At 47.3% G+C, this 20624-nt stretch overlaps 2 protein-coding genes across 3 annotated transcripts; one reads left to right on the plus strand and one right to left on the minus strand.

Moving 5' to 3' along the window:
- plcb2 (phospholipase C, beta 2) lies at positions 1–16289 on the minus strand. 2 transcript variants are annotated; one of them, XM_040198853.2, is made up of 33 exons: positions 15552–16289; positions 15422–15475; positions 13814–13891; positions 13278–13346; positions 12470–12610; positions 12044–12123; positions 11899–11952; positions 11741–11816; positions 11550–11650; positions 11184–11344; positions 10953–11099; positions 10683–10840; positions 9958–10040; positions 9742–9826; positions 8555–8768; positions 8377–8459; positions 8217–8313; positions 8017–8101; positions 7753–7877; positions 7349–7500; positions 6790–6954; positions 6592–6691; positions 6370–6474; positions 6149–6213; positions 5924–6014; positions 5380–5814; positions 5014–5197; positions 4476–4605; positions 3403–3467; positions 2859–2903; positions 2645–2702; positions 1464–1547; positions 1–763 (listed from the first exon to the last, which is right to left on the minus strand). In XM_040198853.2, the coding sequence occupies exons 3-33, from the start codon at positions 13862–13864 to the stop codon at positions 593–595; spliced, it is 3660 nt and encodes a 1219-aa protein (XP_040054787.2). In that variant the 5' UTR covers positions 13865–13891; positions 15422–15475; positions 15552–16289; the 3' UTR covers positions 1–592. The 2 variants fall into 2 exon arrangements, with proteins under 2 accessions (XP_040054787.2, XP_040054786.2); XM_040198852.2 differs by lacking the exons at positions 15422–15475; positions 15552–16289 and adding an exon at positions 14069–14272.
- Positions 16290–16339: 50 nt separating this feature from the next.
- LOC120832586 (uncharacterized) lies at positions 16340–17855 on the plus strand. The gene is made up of 2 exons (XM_040198988.2): positions 16340–16474; positions 16553–17855. The coding sequence occupies exons 1-2, from the start codon at positions 16377–16379 to the stop codon at positions 17031–17033; spliced, it is 579 nt and encodes a 192-aa protein (XP_040054922.1). The 5' UTR covers positions 16340–16376; the 3' UTR covers positions 17034–17855.
- Positions 17856–20624: the final 2769 nt, after the last annotated feature.

Here is a 20624-nt window from a genome sequence, read left to right on the forward strand (position 1 = left end):
TAAAGTGAAAAGAAAGGTTTATTGATAACTAGAGCAAATGATGCAGGGGGGAAATTGATGGACTGGTGCTGCCATTTCCATCGCCATCACACCATTGTTACACTGAAAATGTTTTTGAAAATTGTATTTCTTTCCTTACTACTACTACACATAAAATATCAGCGTGAATGTTCTGCTTCGCAGAGCAAATCTCACCGGGGGGCTGAAGTGTGAAAGATTGGAGCCATTGTCCTCATTCAGCCTGCAGACTTTGATAAACAATCTTTGCAGCTACGTTTCTTCCTACTTGTGATGTCATGAGGAGAACGGAAAGCTTTCACTAGCGGCCTTTCACCCAGGAATAAATTTTGGCTTTTTAAAAAGCAACTCAAATAAAGATTAATTTCCAAATGATCAAATATTCAGTCTAGAGGACACCTACAGAAATATAATTACAGGCTTAATGACTCCCGAAATAGCTCCCCCCATGACCAGCTCCTTCAAACTAAAATCCACACAGAGCTACGTTTTTTCTACTACTCATTAAACCAGGTTACAACAGGTTGAGGGAGGATGTAATTGGGGGGGGGGGGTCAGGGGTCAAAAGGCACACCTAACCCAGGAAGACGTCCGCATAGCCGGCCGCCCCCTCCACCTTCGTGTCTCCGGCCTGGTCGACCAGTTCGGGAAAGTGAGCCCCCACGCAGACGCTGACGGCCTGCTTCACCTCCGCTGGCAGAGCCCTCAGCTTCTGATGGTGCTCCTGCAGGGCCTCGTTATTGAGCTGCCGACAAAAGGGGCCGAAGCTTGGTTAGGAGTTACGGGCACGTTGACATTTCAATGGACTCCTTTCTCCAGCAGTTTGTCGTCATAACGGAAGGAAGGGAGTTAATACCGTTAACACACCATCCATCTGGCATTAACGCTTCAATCCAACACCTTTTTTCTCAATAATAACTGCCAAGATTGGACCAATTCAAAGCAACACATTGTCATATAATTGCTTGACATCATTTGCAGCGGTGGGAGCTCGGTCTGCACTAAATCCGTCACGCTGAAACGTTACGTATGATCGCTGATAGAAAACCGCCCGGGTGGACGAGCAATTTGAAAATGTAGGGATTTTGTTGCTGGCATCGTTTGAACTTTGCTTGTATGAATCACATTTTAATCACCTTACGGCTTTAACTCAAGGTCAAGGGATGGGAAACATGTATGCATCTTCCTAACCTGTAATTCAACAATAACATCTTATTTCAGAAATTGCAGAAATCGTCTTAAACAAGCAAGAACCTTTAAGATTCGGGAGGAAATTGAATGTGATGGTTACGAATCAAATTGTGCTGACTGGTAAAACTGTCGTCGGCCTTGATTGACTAGCCGTCGATATTTTGAAGCGCTGAAAACGCGATCAGGACTTCCGGCTTCTAGTTCAGCTCCTGAATGACATAGTTACAGGTGTCTCCTGGTGGCAATGCGTGTACCTGATTGGTCAGTGCCTTGATCTCCTCCAGCGTTGCAGCCTGTTTCTTCACGAGAGTCACTTGCTGTGGGCTGCAATCTGAAGCCTGTCACAACACAACAGAGCACCGCACAACATTTGATCGATCTGTGGTTTGATTCTACACCAGCGAGTGGGCGATAAAGACGGTTAGCGTGTCACTGCTCCTGTTTCTCCCTCCGTGAGAGTGTACATCTAGAGGGGAACGCACCCACGGGACGCAACCCGAGCAAGACGATCAATACAGTCAAGACAGGTTGGACTCGTCCGGCTCAGTTCCACAATCTTTATTCAATACTGAGGCTTCGCTGATGAAGCAAGTGATTGTGTTGAAAACAGTTGCCGTAATAAATGGGCACGGGGCTTGATTGGGTAAGTGAAAATGAGCTGCAAAGGGCCCTTTGTGTGCAGAGGTGCGAGTGGGTTTTCGCTTCTTTCCGGATGAAGTCGATGGGAGAAGGGCAGAGTGAAATGGACGGATGATGAGCCGTCAAGAGAAACAAGAGCGCAGCGCAGTGAGTCATTGACCGCACATGGATTAGTCTGCTCCCTGCAAACTGCCTCTGAGTAATAGACTAGGCCGGCCTATGGTCAGGGCCCGCTGCACTTCCCTCGGTGAATAAAAGGTGTGTGTTTGTTCGTGGGCGGGTGGGTGAATGGTTGTGCACGCGCCGTTTGTTGTCCGGGGGTGGATGTGAACATGTGCTCAGATGCATGAAAGGTTTCATTCCGCGTTTGGGTTCATTTCTAAAGACGCTTTCTGTCTTTCTGTAACCACAGTCACACAAACTTGAATACGTGTTGCAGTGTACGTGCGCAGTGACGCGCGGCAGCGTGCAGCCTCAGACTATTTCCTTTAAAAGAGTGATTTGACATTTTGAGATGAAATTAGACGATACCACTGTCATTCTGTGCCACGGAAGCTGAGCTGTCCGGTGGATTTGGTTCCCTGTGGACAGAACTAGGCTAAGGGTGCTTCCCCAGATTACAATATTAATGCTAAACTAAGCTAACCGGCTGCCAGCGCCAGTTTAAGGATCGGGATTTGTATCAATCTCCTCAGAAAACTGACGAAAAGCAAGTAACGGAATTCAAAATAAATGTCAAACTACTATTTTACATAATGATCATTGCTGTTTTAAATGAATTTAAAAGACTACTTACTGTACTGTCAGACAGACTAGGCTCATCCAACACCTCTGTGCTCATTCCCCTTTTCAACCTAAAAAAGGATAACTATCAATTAGAAGCCTCTGCATACTGTTAATATTCAATTATATTTCTTTTCATTTTGGACAAAAAAAAGACGTGAGAGTGAGAGGAATGGTAATAAATGGCAACACTAAATGACTGAAGGCGGGTCATGCTGTGAACTTACTTTGCTTTCCCCGAGGATGAACGTGTCTTCTTCTTATTCTCTTCTCTGACCGAGGTAAAGACAAAAAGCAAGGACCCGATTAAGATTCTGAAAATGAAACAACTGGCCAATAAAGAACCTTTTTTTCCTTCGAACTGAGCTCCTTCGGCTGTGCGTCTCTGAGGTGACCTTTTCTCTTTCGGTGACGGGAGGCTTAGATGTGATGCCACAGTGTCCGTGTGGACAGGTGGATTACCGGCGCTGCCTTTTTCTCCCCTACCGCTGTTTATACACCCGTTGGACAATGCTTGTCCCGAGACAACCGTCTGCCAGCTGGGGACTTGGGATAACGCGCACATGCACACCCAGGACACCACAAGCCAGCCGAGGACATCGGAAGATACACACATTGGCCATATGATTATATCGTCCTTGCAAAATGTAAAATGTTCCACACACACTCACACAAAAAATGTCACATCAAAATCTCAAGACACGAGAGGGTTGGCGAAGCCCGCTCAGTGTGCACAGCGCGTCCCAAAATGTGTCGTGTGTGAGCTCACACCTCTCCAGGGTCTTCAGTTCAGCGGCGTGCCTCTCTGTGGCCAACTCCAACAGTTTGGCCAGTCTCTGTGACAACAAAAGAAAGAAATGACACAATGTCACAGTCAAGATGGAGCTCGAAAGGAGGCTCTAAATAACAATGTCCGTGTTTCGTGCAACTAAAGTAAAGTCTCTCTCCAAACAGAACTTTGCATGAACTTTTGCTTCAAGTTCGATGAGTCCAAGACTAAAGCCCCTCCACAGCACCTCTGCAGTGCACATTCTGTTTACTGGGAGGTTAAAAAGAAACACCCGATTGACCCCTCGCTGTCTAACAGATGTTCAGGGGAGTTGGTGTCCTGAATTTGTGTTGCGTGCGTTTCACAGAAGCCCGACGACCTGAATCTATGATGAGAGAAGTGAACAGATAATTTCTCCCCCAAGTCACTGAAAATAAATATAAATATGGGACCCATTTTTTGGTTGGGAGTCACATTTCTCCCGAACAATCTGACTGAGAAAATGTACTTTGTTTGAGGTCTTTCTTTTGTCTCAGTTTCACACCTTCGCAAGATCTGGTAACCAACGTTGGCGGTGTTCGTCCGAGCTAAGTCTTTGACGTGCTGCTACGTCTGCTAGCTACGTCAATAACGAATGCTAGCTGTATAAATTAAACATGAAAATAAAAATAAACCGATCTGCTTTCACACGTTCACTCGACGTCTTCGACACATCCAAAACATTTGGGGAGGGTTTGGTGCTTAACAGGTCTCGTATGTTGTAATTTTACAGTATTTTCATGCAATACTGAAACAAGCCGGTTGAGTTGCAGGCTGTAAAACCAAAACAACGAGCAAACAGACAGTAAAGCTGAAGGGAACTGCAGACTCAACAACAGGAGATGGTAATTGGTGTTGCCTCTACAAGCGAAGTCTTCCACATTTCACACAATCAGTTGACCCCTTCTTCAAATAAGAATACTGTGTACCGAAGTGCAGTTTCAGGTTCATTGCTCTCCATCGCCGTCGTCTTTTCTCTTATTTGAAATGGGGAAAACTGAATTGTTAACAATGCAACTTTTAGTTTTTGCCTCACCTCTGTTGCACAGTGCTCCTTCCTCTTCTTCAGGTGATCCACCTGCTCCGTCCACAGGTCCTGCAGTTCAACCTGCATCTTTTCCTTCTGCTCCTGCACGCGCTCAGGGTCAAAGGTGCTTCCCCCTCCCCTGGAGGAAACGTGACATGATGTGCAAGGAAATAGTTTATTGACATGCAGCCATGATCCCTACAGGTACAGAACAGAAGTACAACCGTGCTGCTTCTGAAAATAGAATTTGGCCTTGAATGCCACGTTTTGTCCTGAGAGATGAGTGTGGATGGCAGAGTACGCCGGTCAATGTGGCCAATGTTTATGTGGATGTTCTCTGCATCCTCTAATTCGCTGCTTCAGCTGAAAAAACACATTAGCCGCCGAACATTTTTCCGTGCTTCCTTTGCGACAATGACCAAAACAACAACAACAACAACAATTTCATTAGTGGGTAAGAATTAATACGCCGTCGGATGCTCTTTGGTGATTTAATAAACATAAACATTAGAAAATGACAAATTGGAAATACAAATCATCTCCTCACTCTTTCTTCTTCAAAGACGCTTTCTTTTTCATGGTCTTGAACGTGTCTGAGTATTTCTGAATCAGATCCTCCCCTTTTTTCTGACACTTCTTTTCTCCCTCTTTCAGGTCCCTCTCCTGACGCTTGACGACCTTCAGATAGGCCTTGTGCTGCGTCAGCTCTTCAGCGGCCACGGTTGAAGGCTCTGCGGCACAAACACAGCACGTCTTGTTGTGAGAATCCTTCCACATGTGCATTTTTCAAAGTTCTGTTCAACAAAAAAAGTTCTGAATAGGTTTTACGTTGCCGCCGGGTCTCCACCTAGAGAGCAATGCTGACATGGAAACTGTGAGGAGTGCAGCGCAGGGTGCGCCATCGGCGTTATACCTTCGCTGGACGCCGGCGGCTGAGACGAGTCACCTGCTCCGACCGACTCGGCCGGTGCGCTGGCCGGACCGGGCGGGGCCACCGCGACGGGCCCTCCGGCAGCTTCCGGGCCGGTTGCGTCATCAGCGGCAGGCAAAGGGGCGGCAGGGGGGTCGTTCGCCGGCTCCTCTGTGACTGCGGGAGGCGCCTCTGGCTCTCGAGCGGCCTCCTTCTCGGGGGCCGCCGCGTCGGGCACAGCCGGGCACTCGGGTGGGGTTTCTGGTGTGGAGCTTTCTGGGTCCGGGGCCGGATCTTCAGCAGGAGGTTCTGCTGCAGCTTGTGGAGCGTCCGTCTTGACCTCGGTCTCTTCTTTAGCTTCTTCCGCGGCCTCCGGAGCAGACCCGGCTGACTGGTCATTGGCGTCAACTGGGGGCGAAGGTTCGGATGCTGCCGGTTCTACCGGGAGAAGATAGCCTTCAAATAGAGCTTCTTAATTCATACAAAACTGAATCTCAGTATCTGTTTAAAAAACTATGAACTGTGTCCCATTCACAAGCTTCATTACCTGCGGCAGCGGCCTCGCTTTCCTTAGCCGTGTCTGTTGGGGTTTCAACCACAAGAGGCTTCTCGTAGGGAGAAACGTAGTCAGCGGATGACTGCGTGGGGACAGAAAGGACGAGTTCACAATGTAGAAAACGCTTCAGGATTCAAAGGAGGACTGAGGACATTACTGATGTGAGGATTTTAGTGGACAATAGCTGAATTAAGTTGACTTTGGCTGTTTTGTCACCTCCTTGGGGGCCTTTGTAGTCTTCTCCGCTCCTTTGGTTGGATTGAAAAGGGCATCTGTGAAATCTGAGGTAGAATCGGGTGCGTCAGTAACTCACGCGTCAATCAAAGATGAATGTCAAAGAAACCTAAATGCTAGCGAGCTTTAACAAATCTGTCTCTTTTTTTTTTGCACCAGACGCTTTTTCCTTTGCAAAAAAGCCAAAGCAAAAATCCAAGCACCTGCGAAGGCTGCAGGGATGTAGTCCTTGACCTCGATGTACACAAAGAGAGCGGGCAGCGTGAGCGGCATGTTGCTCTCACTGCGCAGGCAGATGTGATGGAAACCTGCGGGCCATAAAACAAATCCCCGTGAATTTGAAAAAAAAACAACAACAGGCAGCTGCTCCTCTGGTGCAGACAAAGCGTGTCGAGGTGCGATGTTTTTCTCTCAGTGCCACCGACCTGACTGGATGGCGTCCAGCGGAATAATTCTGTGTCCCAAGAATTTACCGTTCTCCTCGTGAACCACGATTCTCAGAGACGCCATTTCTGGGATAAGGATCTATAACACGACAACAACAAACATATTAAGAACCCCCCCGACAGCAGCGGCCACGCCGGGGCGTCGTGTGCTGGCTGGGTTTGATTACTGACACACACCTTCTCAAAAACAAAAGGCTCCTCGTTCCACACCGGGTTGATGGCGTTGGGTGTGGTGGACCACTTGGTGCGATACTTCTTCTTGGGGTCTCCCGGCAGCCCGATCAACTCCACCTCGACTCCCGTCTTCACGCTCTTGTCGGACAGAAACTGGCCTGAGTAGATCTGGGGAGGCGGGAAAACGACACTGAAATACACTGACAGACATGTAGGAAGCAGCTGAGAGTGCGGATGCTGTTGTGTGGCCTTGTGTTAAGGACACAGTGGGTATAAACGAAGATTTTTGAAAATGTTGACCTTTCTTCACACATTTTGTTGTTGGTTTGCACATACAACGGCCAATCATTTCACTTATTACACTTTAAATATGCACATACTCTGCATTTTTTGCTATTTTGCACTTCTGGTTGGATGCTAAACTGCATTTTGTTGCCTCAGTAGTTGTACTCTGTGCAATGACAATAAAGTTGAATCTAATCTAATCTAAAACAACAGCCAAACACACACTGGGGGCAGTTTACGGCCGAGGAGAGTAATAACAGCGTGCCCGTCGACCTGCCTTTATGGTCAGTGTGCTGGCGATAACCGTGTCGATCCTGTCGCAGAAAGGGTCAAACTTTTTGTCGGTGCGGCGCATGACGTCGTGCTTCAGCAGGTAGCCGGTCCTGCCGTTGAATTCGAACAGAGCCATGTTCAGCTGCATGGGGAAGTCTGAAAGCAGAGAGAAAACAGCCCGTTCACGCCCCCCCCCCCCCCCTCCGTTGGGATGCAGAGCCCGGGGGGGGGAGAGGCTCGGAGAGGTGCAACGCTGACATGCCGCGGGGGAAAATTAGAAGCTCAGGTCTCGAAATATAGCAGAGGACGACATTTAAAACACGTCGTCAGGCTGTGAGTGGCTACATCTCCTTGTGTAATACGGCACATTTCAGACCGACTGTCTGTGTGTTGCGTGTTCATTTCTACCCATCGTCTGGTAGTTGAGCGCCACCATCTGGCAGCCCACGTTCCAGAAGGGCCGGGGGCTGTAGTTGGATGAGTCCATCCTCGTCCCTTTGGGGTAAATCCTGCTCATCTGCCTCTTGTTGTATCTGAGAGAGATGGTTTAAGAAGCAGAGTAACTCTGTAGTTTACAGGACTAAAAGACACGTTAAAGAAAAGATCTGATTCAGTCCATCTAGTACAGTTTCCCGTATTTGTGAGCGGATCACAGCAACTCCTAAAGGATACTCAACAAACTCCACAGCAGTCTTGGAAATCATTGCCTCCCCTCTGGTCTCCACGAAGGATGAGATGACGTAACTCTTGTTTTTCTCTGTGAAGAAAACGGGAGGAATACAAAACTCACTCTTTCACTTTCGTTTGTTTACCTTGTGTCGCCGACTCAAATTGCGTGTGAGTTTGGCCAAATTTACGCAGCAAAGACGTACTTCTGGCATTGTCGAAAGAGACAAACTTATTGGGCTGGATGTAGTTGACCAGGGACGACATGGCCTCGTAGGCTGTGACCTCCTGTCCAGCTGTGCCCTGTGGGGGAGCGACAGGAAGTTAACCGAAGCTCCAGCTGTTTGAGCGGATGAAACCGCGCACCTCATCCGACGTCTTCATCTTCTCCTCGTCCTGCTCCTCCGTGTCCTCTTGTTCCTCAGCGTCCTCCACAGCTGTCTCCCCCTCTGGTTAAACATATTATAATAATGTTTTTTTTAAAAAGGAACTAAACACGGCTATTTTCTAAACGTTGTCTGACATTGAGGTCGATTGAGTCCACCGTGGTTCTCCTGGCTGCCAGGCGCCGGGTTGGCGGGATCCGGGCAGGCGGAGTTTGGGTCCTGGGTGGGCGAGGCGGTGGTTGCGGTCGGGTCGGTGGCGGCCGTGCTGGTTTTCTTAGTTTGGGCCGGCTTTTCGTGGCTGCCCTTCTTGTTCTTGATGAGGATCTTACCCATGAGCTCGGATGGGCTGGGGATCTGCTGGCCCGGCTTCAGCTGCATAGTTCGGATAAAGAGAAACATAGAACTAACTTTTATTAAGAATGTAACCATAAAACCTCGTATGCTGAGATAATAATCTCGCAGTAACGCAATGGTGGGAGAAAGTTAAATGCAATGCAATTTAATTGCATTACAAGTAAAAACAGATGTGTTCTCGACTAGATAGTCGACAATGATTCGACCGATCTAATCGAAAGGTGTTGAATTCCTGTGGACTTATTTTAAACGTATCATCTATTCACGTGTCTCTGGGGAGATGACTGCTACTTTCGAGGCATTTCAGGGCTAAAAATGTTTCTAATTTGTATGTCTTTGATTCAGGGATTACAAACACACAAACAACACACACGCAGTCATGGCCGGGAGGAGCTGAACAGGCAGCGATAAGGGCAGCCTGATCTCCAAAACCTGTTCGTAAAAATGTATACGAAAATCATAAACATACAAATTTGTAATGATACATACGATATAAATACGGACTGCAACTGATGACGTCACCCTGTTCAAAGTGAACGGGGACCTGCGCCCCGTAAACACACTTTGTGAAGTCTAACCGTGTAAAATAAACGTGTGATGATTGCATTTTTAACGAGAAATCAATGTTAACTTGTAAGAATAGAATACTAACCCTAACCCACCTCAAAAAATCCAACATGGCGGAGAGACGTTCACTCAAGAATCCGACATGGTCCGCCATGTTGTTCACTCAAGGGGCGTGGTTAACCACCGCCAGTTCCTATGTATTGTTACGAATTTGTATGTTCAAGATTTCCGTACACATTTTTACGAACAGGTTTTGGAGATCACGTTGATAAGGAAGAGAACAAACCGGAACGCCATTTATTGCTCCTCATGACACAGACACACGCGGTACAATAATCCTTTATCTAATTCATCAAACAAGGCGGTCCGGCCATTTATGAACTTTATCTTTGCACAGCGAGCTGTGGTGCGGCGGTGTGCTCACGGGGTATTTGTCCAGCGGATCTGTTAGCAGGGCATCCCCGAATATGGTTTTGCAGTAGTTGGCCATCTTCTCCTGCTGTTTCACCCTGAAACAAAGCGGAGTAACGGCCGTTACGGTCTGCTGGTACTGCCCGAACAAAAGGTTCGATGTGTGCCGTCAATATGATCACATCTGGACATAATCACTTTGTGTCGACCGTGTAAGCTCAGTTCTTACGAGTCGACGTGGTTCTCAAATGAGAGGATAACCGGATACTGGGAGGTCTTGAAAGCGCTCTCTGCGATGGCCTCGATCACATCCTGTCATCAAAAAGAGAGAGGCGTTCGGGTTATTTTGGTATTCAGGTGCATTTATATTTGAAAGAGTCGTCATGTCCACGATTCAGTGGGCAGGAGAACTAAAGAAAAGTCTTCAAATATGATAAAACCATGGAAGTAGAACAAATGCATGACATCCACAGACTGAAAACTCTCCCAGAACGTTAAAAAGAGAAAACAAGCTTCACAGCTATTGCTTCCGTGCTGAGCTTCAACACATCACATCTAGAGGCCGACAGTAAACTGAGACCGTGGAGCCTTAAATGGAAGAGTTGAGAGCGCGAGGATTTGCTCTGCTTGTGCGTGTGTTTGTGTGTGTGTGTGTGTGTGTGTGTGTGTGTGTGTGTGTTTACTTAACTCTTTAATGTGCACCTGGACATAAAATAAAGGTCATCACTAAATGTAAAGGCTTTATTTGAATTAATAGACAGACACTATTTGGGGTTTGAAGAGGTCCAACTGAAACAATGCAACAGAAAAAACAACTTGCAGCACAAATGTATATTTTTTTCCAACGAGGAAGTGCATTTAAAGTGAAGTTAAGGCGGTTTCAAGGTATTCAGGCACAAAAGTCCAACCAGAACCAACCAACCAAAGGCGAGCTTAAAAACTGTGCTTCACCACCTTGAAGAGTATCTCAGTTGTCATGGTGAAGCCATGAGTAATGATGGGCTCTTCCTCTGGTGGTTTCCCCTTCCAGCAGTCCAGCTCCAGACAGCGGCAGCCGGACAACAGACACTGGCGGTACATCTCCGGAGAGGACACGCCTGAGAACTGGCCGGCTGCGGTGCGACAGACAGAAGAAGGAAAAAAAAAAAAAACCTTAGTGACCCTCAAGAGTCGAGCGGATGGTGGAGACGATTCCGAGCTAAAAGTCCGAGTGGTGCGTGTGACCTGTGAGGTATGTGTTGTGGGAGGACTTGATGAAGTAGTGGGGTATCGGCTGAGTCATGTCCTGACTCTTGGCCAGCGTGTCCTGCATGACCACCGACGTCTCGGGCCCCATCAGGAAGAACAGGAGGCCCTCCGGGGAAATCAGATCTGCCGGTGGAAAAGACACGTAGATGCAGTTAAAAAGCGAAGCGATCCGGCCGCTGTAACAAAGCCCTCATCGGTGAACCTCACTTCTGTTTGAATTGGAAGAGACGGGTTCATATTTGTCCATCAGAGCCTTAATCTGGTCCTGTCGCAGACGGGGGAACAGCTCCTCGTTGTGCCGAGAGTCCCTCTGTTTCTCGTTGAGGAACTTGGTGAAATTCTCCCTCGTCATGGTGGGCTTGTTGGAGCTGCAGGGAGGCACGGCATTGAAATGAGAGCTGCAGCAAATCACGGACCAGCACCTGCATCCTGAGCCCACGCCAGGTAGCTCAGCGAGAACCGGAGGCAAACTGGCGAATCTTTGGGATTAATGCTTTAGTTCCAAGTCAGATTATGTGAAGAAGCAAGTTAATCAGGAGATGACCAGAGAAGCAGGGGGAGAGGCAGACTCACTAAGACGTGAAGATCTCATAGATCTCAGGCCGAGGGCAGAGGTTCTGCAGGAAGAGCTTGAAGGCCGACTCGGTAAAGACATCAGACTTGATGGTGTCAAACTGAAAAGGAGAAACATGTCATCTGCCTGATTTAAAAAGATAACAAACAGTCGGTCGGTTGTTTGTGCGCAGTGGTGTATGTTTCCTAACCTTTCCTTTAGGGAGGTGTGCTGACGCCAGGGCACTTTCCACCCTCTTCTTATCCGCAGGGAACATCTTGTAAATACTGATAAAAACACAGTGAAACGCTCAGTAAGAAATTTGAAGATCCGTACAGACTAACTTTCCTGTCATGAAACGTGACCTACTTTTTCACTGGGATCTTGCCGTCCTTGTTGGTGTGAAGAGAAAGGCGGGTGTATCTACGATTGAGGCACAGTTGCTTAGCTTTACCACATTATTCAGTGTCACTCAGCAACAATACAAGCTGAACTGTCAGATTACATCACTTACATCTTCTCCAGGAAGACATATCTGCACGCGTTGTTTCTCGCAGCATTGTAGGCGATTGCAAGGATGTCATTGGCCCAGTTCTGATGTGCAGCACAAACCGGGATACAACATTGAATGTCAACATGAAATGTTTTTGAAACGTTGTTATTGCATATTTAAAAAAGGACACAGTCACCACTAGAGGGCATCGACATAACAGCGCGTCGGGAAATGGGAGCCGTGCATGTTGCATTTAAACAAAGCACAAATTTCATTACACTTGATTGAATACGGAAACTGAAGTCTGATGCAGAGTAAAGGGAAGTCAGAGGGCCCCTTGTTGAGGTGAAGCAAAGGCTCATTGCGCGGCTAGGAGCTGTTTTTGCATCAGAGTAGACAGCAAAAGGACAAACTCAGCGACAATAACACAGAGTCAGTTCACGTTACCTGTGACACTTTGTCCTTGGAGGCAAAGAAGTTATGGTAGGTCAGATTCACTGTGTCGGGACCTGAGACGATGGTCAACGTTTTGGTGAGATGGTTACTGTCCGGGAAGTCCATGTTGAACACGTTGCGAACCTTGGTGTGCTGTGAAAGGCAAAAGAGAGGGAAAAGACGTGTTGCTGGCCAATTTAAATGGCTTGTGGCCATTTTTTCAAGCTTAAGCTACTTATTAATCTGCTTAAAGATGTAAAATCACATCTGAAGCTCTTGTTCTGCGGGAGTTTGTTTAACGCATGCAAATCTGACAAAGGCACGCAAACCTATGCACAGGCACATTGAGACACACTCACGCGCTCGGGTATGACTAAAAGCAGCCGCAAGAAGACCAGTGCGTTAGTTACAATCCTCCGCTGTCCGCTAATTTACTATCATCAACTTCTGAGTTCACCTTTGACCCCTCTCAACGGGCTGCATACTCTCTGTGGTGGCCAGCGAGGGAAAACCTCCGATTTTGGCTCAAAAAAAACATGCAGGTTTCACTCACAGAAATCTCAGATCATAACTCAGTGTGTGATACGGTGCGTGTTTACTTTTGCGTATGTGTGCGTCTGTGTGTTTTTGTGGTGGGGCAGCAGCCCGGGTGCATGTGTCCACTGCTGTTTTTGCATGGCAAATATGTCTCTTGTACTAATGGCTGCATTATGGGCTTGACGACCTATTTGCATGCCTGCAGAGATGATCACATAACAAACACACCACTTTGAGCTAATGGGAGCGGAGTACTACATGAAATGATCAATGCTGTACTCACTTTGGGAAGTTTGGCATATTTTCCTGTTCTGGTATCCCTGACAGTGGCCACATCCAGAAACGTTGTCTCCTAGAAACAAGAAGCAGTCCAAATATGGATTGAGATACAAGTCATCCTTTGGAAGGTGCAAAAACTATGATATTCACTGTGTTTGTGTGGGAAACGTTCGACTGCAATGTCTGCTTTTTTTTCATTTGACAATGAGAGAGAAACAAAGCAAGTCCTCCACATCAAGTGCTTCAGCGCTCAGCGGCCCGGTGGTGAGCCCACATCAGCACCAATCAATAATCTCCACAAGCGGCTTACACCGGTGTGCAGCCATCCCACAGCTCTGGCAGATCCCAAAGTAATAAACATTACACGCGCTGTGGATGTGAGTCCTGCATGATGACATCTATTTAGCGCGTGCTCTAAGCTACCGGGTTGCAATTTTCTAATGCAGGAAAAATGGAAATTAATTTCCATTTGCCACCGAACGGAATTCAATCATTCAACATTTTTCCCACACCTCCCTTTCTAATCTCAATAGTAATTACCTTGCTTTGGTTGACCCAGTAAACGTAAAAACCTTTTGGATCCATCTTCATGGTGACAGGAACAGTCTTTGTGGAGTCCTGGATGGAGACAATGGAATTAGTTCAAATCTCTGGAACTGAGCTGTTTTAATGTGACATGTTGGATAATTGAACTACTTATATTTCCCAGAACAGTTATTTTATCCAACGTCAGTGTTGATAAATGTCTCCCATCACTCAATGACAAATAAAAGAATTGCACAAATGGCCACTCACCTCAGACCACTTGGTAAATCTTTCTCCTTTGACCAGGTAGTCTTTGACCTCTGGAGGCTCCAGAAAGTATCGTTTCTTATTCATTTTGTCCTTCTAGATTGACTTTGGTAACAGCTCAATGCAATAATGGAAATATATCCACCATGGTCAAAACCATTGAGAAGCTGATCTTTCCATCTGAATCCAAAAGATGCACTGACTGGAAGTTTGGTGCACAGCCTGTGGTTGCACTCAGGACACACCCGGGAACTATGCATTGCAAATTTTCTTTGCAAAAACACAAACTCGTAACTTGACTACAGGAAAAAGTGACGCTTTCATTCTTCCTCGAATCCCAACCCTCGATTGAGGAGTTTTGGCAATGATATTAAAGGTTTTATTCACCCAAATTCCCAAAAAAGGTATTTTACTACTGTTTTTGTGTATTTCTGCAGGCCCCCCGGGGCAATGGTGTTATTTCTGTCTTCTTTGTGACGCTTACAGAATTGAAAATAGGAGGGCTAGTTAATTATTTAAGAGCAACAACTATTTCCAATAGTCCACGGAGAGGCGTTGGCACTGTGTTGTGCGGCTAAAGTAACAGAGATACACTTTCTGTGGAATTTTTGTTTTACTATTAGCATATCTAAATGTCATTATTATCCCTTGAGAATCAAACACAAAACCCTTCTTCCGCCTCCGTTGTATCGGATAATCGGTAATCTCACACATCTCAAAACCTGTCAAATTCATTCAGCGCATCTGGTGAGTCACCGCTGGAGAAGTGAGAAGAGGATTTTCTTGTAGTCGGGTGAACTGAACCTTTAATAAGTGAATAAGCGTTCAGCTTTTTATCGCCATCATGATGCATAAACCAAGAGTCTTGGTCCATTTTTTTTTTAAAAGACAAAACCACTCACAATCTTAAATAAACTGAAACTCTTCTTCGGCCCCTGACTGGCTGAACATTTGCATTAGATATTGCACCATTTTAAGGTCGATTTGAATGATATCCAAATGACCGGGGGAATCTATTGTTGTCACTGCTAATAAATGACACTTCCTTGTGACTCTGGACAGGTGGTTGGGATCTGATCAAACAAGTGATTAACTGAGAACAATTCTGAGTGGAGAATTTGATGACGTGGCGAATAGTGTGCTGATGTATTTCCATAGAACAAGGAAACAATCAGGTCAAAAAAAGTCACATCCTGTTCCCTCCATTTTCTGGTGTGATTGCTTTAATAACAATAATGTTTTATGTTGCAGCCATGCTGGAAAAACCCCCACACAACAGCTGACCGTCATCCTCCTCCATAAAACACAGCAATGAAAACAATCAACTGTCTCATAAACGCCTGAACGTGTGTGTACCTGGTTGTGTGGGAGGACCGCTTGTCCCACCTGTCACGTATCATGCTGACACACCTGTAACAGAAATGGCTGGATGTTAATAGAGGGTTCAACTGAAAATCTCTTGATCAGTTGATCGTGTGTCCTTCACCTGTGTCACCTCCGCAGCTTCCCAGCGCACATGCGCGCACACGGACCCGCGGGCGCTGTCCGTCGTGCTGAAGTGCGGCCGGTTGACACCTTCGTTCGTTGCGTAATTCCCCCAATTCCGGTGAGACAGAATTGATCATCGACTTCTCGTTGGACATTCCTAACGGACATCGTGCTCATCGGAACGGAAACTTCACCGCGTCACTCGGACAAGTGTTCACACCTCCCCGTGCGCCCCCCCGCCCCTTCCCGGTACGCATCCTGCTCTCCACGAGCGATGTGATGTGATGTGCGTGCGTGTGTTTGTGTTTTGGTTTCTTCTCGGGCTGCTGCACAGCTGCTGCTTCTTTAAGAGCCGTCGCCCGCCCCCCTCCCCTGTATTTTTAGCTGAGCCAGCCGCTTCGTTTGCCGGATTAGACGGACGGTTGTTGCGCCGTGTGATCCCACTTAATCGTTTTCATACATCAAAGCGCCTGCTGCGTAGCCCGGGTCGCTGCGGGGGACTATACGGCCAGCTGTGCTGTGGGAGACGTCACATCTGTCCCGACCGCTGTCGGATGCTGTAACGCGTGATCAGCCTGTGGATGCTCGACGGCCGTCGGGAGACGCAATGCTGCACCGGGTACCGAGCAGCAGGCACGGCGCGTGTGCGATCGAATGAATTGCAAGAAATCCATTTAGCTGTCGGGGTACTTTCCGCTGACGGACGGTTCGGGGTGGTCCTTCTCCCGAGCACTCTGCTTCCTGTCTTCTCTTGGATTGTGGATAACGAGAAGCCTTCAAGACGGAGGGGGTGGTGGAGCATCGAGGAAAAAACAGGGGCAACATGAGGGAGCGGGACTTCATGCCCAATATGGAGAGGGGCAAACCGGCTACTTATACGGGGGACAAAAAGGCCAAGATGGCTGCGAAGACCAACAAGAAGTGGGTGAGACTAGCAACTGTTTTTGCATATGTTTTGTCCGTGTCCTTAGCAGCCATTATCCTGGCCATTTACTACAGCTTGATCTGGAAACCGACCAGCGCGTCCTCATCCGCGGGGAAGCCAGTGCCCGGAGAGGTCCCCCCCACCGCGGACATCTCAACTAATAATTCCAAAGGCAACAACGGGTCCGAGTGGAACTCCACGCAGACCGGCCTGTCTTCTGTCAACCTGAGCAGGCAGGTCAACACCCCGCACAGTCACGCGTTCCAATGGGACGACCGAGCCGAGAGCGGCCCCGTGTCCGGAGCAGAGGTTGCGCACTCGCGGCAGGAGGGGGGACTCCACGCGTCCCCCGACGGGAGAACGGAGAGGCAGACGCACGTGTGGCAAACCGGCGAGAGCCGCGACCCCCCGCCGAGCACCGAGGGGGAAGAGACGAGGGCGCGCGGACCGGGCGACGGGGCCGTGGGCCGGAGCGACCCCGAGCAGGCGGCTCCAGATGCTGCCGCCGTTCCTTCAGCGTCGGAGGCGAGCCGGGCCGGGCCGGGAGGGGATTGATCGGGCCTCTCGCCCCCCCCCCCATCCCCCTTCCAACACAGAAACTCACCCTTCGAGGAGGGGTCAGAATCAGTGCCGCGGGTCGGATTGCACGCAGGTCTTCACTTTTGGACTCGTTTCGCGGGAGCCTCGTGGATGCGTAACTGCTGACGTCTTGCTCTGGAAACGAGGAGACGTCGCTTCTTTCGATGAACAGTTTCCCTACACTATGCGTTTTTTTTTTATTTTGTTTTATTTTATTTTAGGCCATTTGAATGCCTTAAATCAACGCGTGTCTACTTTAAGTCGGACACTAAGCTGCGCGCGCGCGCGTGGGAAACACTGGTAAAAGACGCGCGCTCCACGGATGCGTTTGCTTTTGCGGCACAGCAGTGTTTCTCACGGGCTCACGGCCCTAAACGTCACTGCCACTCATCAGCTAGTCTAAATCCACACGGAACCTTCTAGTTCTAACGTAGAGGCTGTACTGTCTTTTTCATGGATCAAATCCGGATGTTGCGTGGAAGAAGCTCCATTATTGAGTTATGCTCAGGTATGTGCATATAACCATGTAAATGTGTTGTGTATTTGGTTGTGCGGCGCCCATACTTCTTTTGAGCCTTGATGAACTGTTGGTGTAAGTAGAGGATTTTTATTATAGGTGCAATATGTACAACTATATCACAAGGTACAAATAAACATCCTTAGAAAATGATTCATGTAGTTTTGTAATAGATCTGTGTAAATAATGACTTCATTGCTGACATATGGGACGTAACTTGTGTTATTCAGAAACCACAATAGATAATATACATTCAAATAAAAGTTTTTCAAAAAACGAAATTCGGACGTGGCTTCAAATTTAAAAAGGCTGTTAGTCGAGTGTAAGGTGGAAAACCCACATAAATAAATGTATATGAAGAAGAAGGTTCGAGAGAAGAAAAAAAAAAACATGCAACCGTGTGAGAATTAGCAGTCCTTGTGCACTCGAACATCTAATCAAATCCCGGCGCAGGCACTTTAATCACGTGAGTGACCTGTCCAGTGTTCAGTCAGAAGGACCGACTGCTCCTCCTGGAAAGAGAAGCGCTCATCTCAGTCGGCCACGGTCTCTGCAGCTCTCACTGAAACCACTTCACACAGTCACATGTGTTTAAGTATAGAGTGGAAACACTACCACACTACCACCACGCGCGCCCTCTCAGCAGATGTGACGGAGGTGCATCGATTTGAGAGCTTTGTTGATGCGCCGTGTAACACATTACGCAACGCGGCCTGCTGCTATTTTGATCCAACTCTCGCCGAAGAAGACCGTTTGGTTTTTCCTCTGCTGGCTGGGACAAGAATCATTCACCGTCACGTACGAAAACAAAAAGCATGTTGTATATCTGCCGAGCAGCCGTAGTAACTCAGAGGTGCTGCGCTGTGATGTAAACATGCACCGCTGTTGCAACACGACAGACTTACGCAACCAAAGCCAACGGCGTGTTCCTGGTCCGTTCATCAGGGGGGGACGGCACGAGACGCAAACAACCCCAAACACAACAACGCAAACGTAAAATATGACACACAGTGTCCCCGTCAATGCTGCGATGTGGCCTCTGAGTATCGGCAGGTCTTGACAGACGTGTTTCCGGCACCTCTTGGCTTCCTGTTATATTCATGAGTGCTTTAGGGCCGACCTTATTGATCAGGAGTTCATCAGGACCGACAGTTATTGATGGAGGCGACGACTGAGTGAGGACATGCCATCCGACCTTTGACCCTTGAACCCGGTCGACCAGGCGGAAGAATGAAGACATGTTACATAGAGGGTTCAATGTGGGATTTGGTTGTAGGCACATCCGGCAATGCAGCTCATCTTAACAGGAACAAAATGCTCATATTAATCAAAGCATTACGAAAACATATTTGAGTGGATTAAAGTTATGCTTTTTAGATACTCTTTTCCTCGTCAGTTGACATGTTTCGGTTGACGCGCTACAATTGAGAGACCTTTGCAACAAAGCCGGAGGAACGAAATGACCTTCAACAAACAGGTGTGAGAGAGACGCCATAACAATGATTAGGAAATATTAACCTGAAGTCTTGCGATGCAGGAGAACAATAGAAAGGGAAGCAACAGCTTGGTCAATCAATGAAAGGGCAAAAGAGTAGTGTGGATACATAAGGATATATATATATATATATATATATATATATATATATATATATATATATATATATATATATATATATGTATATATAATCTCTAAAATATGTCAAGGTCAAATGTGTAAAACATCAAGCAATACTGTGTGATGGATTACAGTTGGTCGCTTCTGAAAAAAAGGTCAAATCAGGTCTCTAGCTAGTGGAGATTATAACTGTAATAATATACATTCAAAGATGTGACAATATTTTTGATCAGAAATAGATTGCTAGAGATGTCACTCAGGTTTGCCTGCTTTCACTGAATTCTAAATAATATTAATCACAAAGCCTGTAGCTTTTGTTTCCACAGATGATGCTAACTAAAAGCCCTGACCCCAGATCGGTACGACCAACAGCGCATGTAGACCCCTGGTCTCCTTTGTGTCCAAGCTGCGAGGACGGGGGCTGAGATGGGGTTGCTGGATCGGGGCAGCGTGCTGAGGCGTTTGTTATGTCCTGGCGGGCTCAGGGGACGACGCAAACACGCTCAGTGGAAACTGCCAAACCGGTGGGGAGAGCGGTTCCGTCAGGGCCGAAGGGCCGGACCTCGTTTCCATTATGACGAAGCCGACTGCTCTCTCTCTCTCTCTCTCTCTCTCTCTTTGTCTTTGTGGCTAATAGATGCCGTCACAGACCTCGGAAGAACACCGTTGAAGAAATTCAGATTTTAAAATAGTGATACATTTTAAAATGTGCAGTGTTTTAAATTGCTTCCAAACATGGGTTGCACTAGTACGATCACGTCTATGTGAAAATACGGGATACAGCGTTGATTACAACTGTATATAAATGTTGCTCAGTGGTGAGTGAAGCAAAAAAAACAAAAAAAGTTCCACTTCTGGGTATAAAATGACCCAAATCTTTCTGCAATCTTGATGCAGCACACAGCCCATTAACAGCAGTGGAGTAAATGCTAATAGTGGAGATTACAATTTTACTGGACCAGAATCAGGATTCCAGACTCTGACACAGGACAGAAAAGGGTACTGGAAATATTAAACGTGGATGCAAGACAAAGCAAATGAATAAATACTTGGTACCCCTGTTTCTGTTGAAGGAGAACGAGGCTCCTGTAGTCACAGCAGGTGGGAAGGCCCACGACCTCGAGTGGCACAAGGCTGCCATGGAGACGGCCTTGGGAGGAGATAATTAAAATAGCAGCACCTATGGGAGGACGCACCTGTAGTCGGCCCCAATGTGACAGCCTCCAAAGGGCTCATTTGAAATTAATCAAGTCCAGCATGAAGGCAGACCCAGTGGGCCGAGGTGTAACCACACTGGCTGTTGATGCTGCAATGCGCTCTATATATTTCTGTCACATCTGCCCTCTGTTCTTTCCACCACAGCAGCTTTTTTATTCTTTTTATTAGAATGTAAAAACCGAGCCGGAGATGGGACTGCAGACAGATCTGTGGTGTC

The sequence above is a fragment of the Gasterosteus aculeatus genome, chromosome 15 (genome assembly GCF_964276395.1).
Source record: "Gasterosteus aculeatus chromosome 15, fGasAcu3.hap1.1, whole genome shotgun sequence".
Taxonomy (NCBI): Eukaryota; Metazoa; Chordata; class Actinopteri; order Perciformes; family Gasterosteidae; genus Gasterosteus; species Gasterosteus aculeatus.

Bases quoted from the DNA above. Each gene is read 5' to 3' on its own strand.
- plcb2 (XM_040198852.2), bottom strand. From the start codon at position 14,152: ATGAATAAGAAACGATACTTTCTGGAGCCTCCAGAGGTCAAAGACTAC. The intron at 11,651-11,740 runs GTTAGGAAACAT...TCTCCTTTTCAG, and splicing joins CACACCTCCCTAAAGGAAAG to TTTGACACCATCAAGTCTGA. The intron at 11,100-11,183 runs GTGAGGTTCACC...TTCCACCGGCAG, and splicing joins CTCTTCCAATTCAAACAGAA to ATCTGATTTCCCCGGAGGGC.
- LOC120832586 (XM_040198988.2), top strand. From the start codon at position 16,377: ATGAGGGAGCGGGACTTCATGCCCAATATGGAGAGGGGCAAACCGGCT. The intron at 16,475-16,552 runs GTGGGTGAGACT...CATTTACTACAG, and splicing joins GCTGCGAAGACCAACAAGAA to CTTGATCTGGAAACCGACCA.